Below are 3,404 nucleotides of genomic sequence, written 5' to 3'. Positions count from 1 at the left end.
TCCCCCTCCCCGCTGCCACGGGGGGGCCCCGCCCGCCGCAGCGGGGATCGGAGTCACCGTCACCAACATCACCATCAACGTCACCTTCACTGCACGGCCATCTGGTGCTGCAGCCACACGCCACCACCGCACCGGGATGGCTCCGAGCGCCCGTCACCCAGCCCTGCTCGGGCCAACAACCCGCTCGTCTCGGGGCAAGGCGGCAACCTTCACCTCCTGGTACCGGCCCTTCACCTCAGGACGGACGACACGGAGACCCCGCGGCCGTTACCCAAGGTGTCTCCTCCATCCCACACCAAGGACATCGCTCTCCACCCACTCATCGCTCAGCACAGGTCGGGTCGGTTCGTTCCTGGGCAGAGGAGTTTCGGGTGGGTGTAACGGCCGGTGCTGAGCCGGAGGAGCTGGTTCTGCGCAGAAGGCGTCCGTCTCCAACACCTTTTCTCCAAGAAGAGGTTGCAAGGCGGCAGAGCAGCGACGCGGTCAGGTCTCACTCCATCCCACGTGCCAGCGAAGCGTCACGGCTCCACACTGAACCTTTTTCCACAGTGTATTTCACACAGCAGCCCTCGTGGAGGTGTGAAAGCAGCCGCACCGCGTCAAGGCAGGGCACAGAGCCACACCGGCGCACGGGGAACGCCAGAGTAGCGGCCCCGCTCCGGCAGGGAAGCGCCACGGCGCTGTGTGCTCGTGGAATTAACGGAGCGAGGAGCAGAGCCAAGAGGAGTCATGGCGAGTGGGACCGGTGCGATCCACACAAACCACAACCACCCTCCAAACCGCTCTACCTCCTTCCAAGAGCGACCCGGCGACCTCCAGCGCCACGGATGCATCCCAACACATCCCCAATTTCACGTCGTGCTGAGCAACGCCACATCCGCTCCTGCAATAAGAGCCTTATAAACCTGCAGCAGCGCACGATGCACGCCTGCGGAGTTAAGCCCTATTGATAGCGATTAACAAGAGCACAGCACTCGCCAGCCCCACTGCACAGTACGTGCCCCCGGGGAGAAGGTGCCTTGGATGGGATTGGGTTCGGAGGCAGCAGTTTGCCTCAGACTCACGTACGAAGGACGGACAACGCAGCGCCTGTCATTGCCTTTGAGCCACCAACCCCTTCCGCTACAGAGCGCTGGTTGATGGTGTCAGGACACTCGGCTTCCCATGGGCTTAACCCCACATTTAAGTGAGAGACACTGAATCAGTATTCGAGAAGCCCCAGGTCGAACTGTTATGGACACTAATCTACACAGTAAGATGCTCATAAATCCCCATTTTATGCTGCTCTCAGCAGTCACAGAGAACCCCCCCCGCCAAAGGAAGGACACAGCACGGTGATCATCCATCAGAGGCAGCGAGAGCACACCCACTGCAGCGGGACAGGAATCGGGAACGTGACCCCGCAGTATGCACAGGTAAATCATGTCACCAGCGAGATTCCCTCTGCATTTCAAACGTGGGGAGAGAGAGAGACACAAGGGGCACAAACCCCTGAGGTATCTCTACATGAGCTCCTTGTAGGAACGCATTTTTCGCAGCGTGCCGGAGCCTCAAGGTCAGATGAAGAGCAGCACTCAACCCAGCTGTCGCAGCCCCCAACAAGGGGGTGACCCAGGGCACAGCCCCGCTGCAGCTCTGGGGACGGCAGGTTTGGGGGACTCGGCGCCAGAGCCCTTCCCCATGTCAAATCCGCCCCAGGTCACAGCCACCAGCAGCCGCGGCGGCTCCTCCGAAGCGAACCCAACAGCGCCAGCCCTGACCCGGCCCCGCAAGCTCGCTCACGAGGAGGGCAGGGGAACCGAGAACTGCTGACTTAATTCCCCTGCTGGTAGCTTAACAGTCCACTGAGGCACAGCGAAAGCCTGTACACTGGTGTTAAGACATGATTTTCCACGCTGCCAATTGATTTCTCATGAAAACACAAATTCACAAGAAAACTTTTTTGTCAAAAGAAAAAAAAAAAAAAAATGGAGACAGGCTTGTGTTTCTAATCCAAATGTACTTCTCTTTATTCAAACCAGGGGTAATCACTGGTTAGTGCAAAATGCACCTAAACCTTTTGCCTGAGGGAAATCTACATCTTAACAAGGCCTCCGTTAACCCCTAACGAAATCCACAGAGGATTTGAAAGCGTTTGAAGCACAGATCTAACACTGCGCTTCGTAAGTGACTCTGTGCGTCAACAAGTCTGCACCTGCCTTGTTACCAGCTCTACACCATCAGGTAACAACAGCAAAATACACTCAGTAGATTTCTTTTAACTCCCAGAGTTTCTGAACCACCCGCCCCACCACTAACGTCAGGAGTAAGGGGGTCGCAGCTTACCCTCACTTCCAACAGTGCTAACGGAAACCCTGTTTTAAATTAAAAAATAAGCCAGCATACATAGTAGAAAATTTCTCTTAAAAATTTCACAATCTGTAAATGTATATATTTTTTTTTCTTTTAAACATAAAAGTTTACAATATACGGTAAAACAAAGGCTCAGGAAAAAATAATTTCAAAAAAAAGAAACCTGAAGTTTTGAATTAAAGCTGAAGACATTTTTAAAACCCTGTAGTTTGAACCAGTGACATTTTCTTTATTTGTGCTGATGGGTTAGAGAAAGGAAAATATTTAAAAACTGCAGTCCAAACACCCACAGCTTTGCCTTCAGAAGCCATCTTCCCCCACCCCCCGGAAAAAAAAAAAAAAAAAATGTTGTTAGGTTTTTCTTCCATCAAGTATGTGATTGTCACAAGTTCAGAAGTCTGGGATTCCTGGGTTCAGCTGGTACCAGACATCCCTGTGTGGACAGAATTCCCTGATTGCCAGCCCACGCTAGCGCCGGTAGGGGTGAAATCCTTGCACGTTATGGTTCTGTCCTCGTCCAAAACCACTTCCTCCGGCAGGTGGGCCACTGGATGGCTGCACCGAGGGGCCTCCGTAGGGAGGGGGCTGCTGGCTGGGATCAGAGAAACCTTGTCCAAAACCACTCAAGTCTTGTCCATACCCTGGGGAGAAGGGGATAAAGGGCAGAGTGAGCGTCCGCCATCACCCGCACGCGCAGCGACAGAGGCGCAAATCCACAACCCGACGCGGGTGCCTCCCCCCATGCACGGCCCAGGAACAAACACCTCCGTCTGACACGTTAAGGTAAGCAGCCGCTTTCAGTTCTCGCAATTATTTACCTTCTCACACAGAAGAAACAGGCAAAAAGCAGAGCTGAAGAGGTATCAGAAATGGTAGTTTTCCCTTTTGAGGCAATCCTACCCCGGCCGGTAGTTAAACTATCGTATTGCGGCTGTTCAGAAGCTTGAAGCGGCCCGCAGGTGTGCTGTCAGCTCACTCTGAGCATACTTTGGTTTGGTTTGGGTTGGGTTGTTTATTGGCTAAAAACTAGTAATGTCCGGGTCTGCAGAGAC

General features: G+C 53.7%; 1 protein-coding gene across 1 annotated transcript in view; it reads right to left on the bottom strand.

Annotated features, from left to right (window-relative positions):
• Positions 1-1,984: 1,984 nt before the first annotated feature.
• Positions 1,985-3,404, bottom strand: part of DAZAP1 (DAZ associated protein 1) — a 23,696-nt gene continuing 22,276 nt past the window's right edge. The window contains exon 12 of the mRNA XM_009884550.1: positions 1,985-2,993. Coding sequence (XP_009882852.1) covers positions 2,821-2,993 — 173 coding nt within the window. The 3' untranslated portion in view covers positions 1,985-2,820. The remainder of the gene's footprint in view (positions 2,994-3,404) is intronic.

The sequence above is a fragment of the Charadrius vociferus genome, unplaced genomic scaffold (assembly GCF_000708025.1).
Source record: "Charadrius vociferus isolate BGI_N301 unplaced genomic scaffold, ASM70802v2 scaffold2475, whole genome shotgun sequence".
Taxonomy (NCBI): Eukaryota; Metazoa; Chordata; class Aves; order Charadriiformes; family Charadriidae; genus Charadrius; species Charadrius vociferus.
Note: the sequence above shows the minus strand (reverse complement) of the source record. Positions and strands in the feature narration are given on the sequence as shown.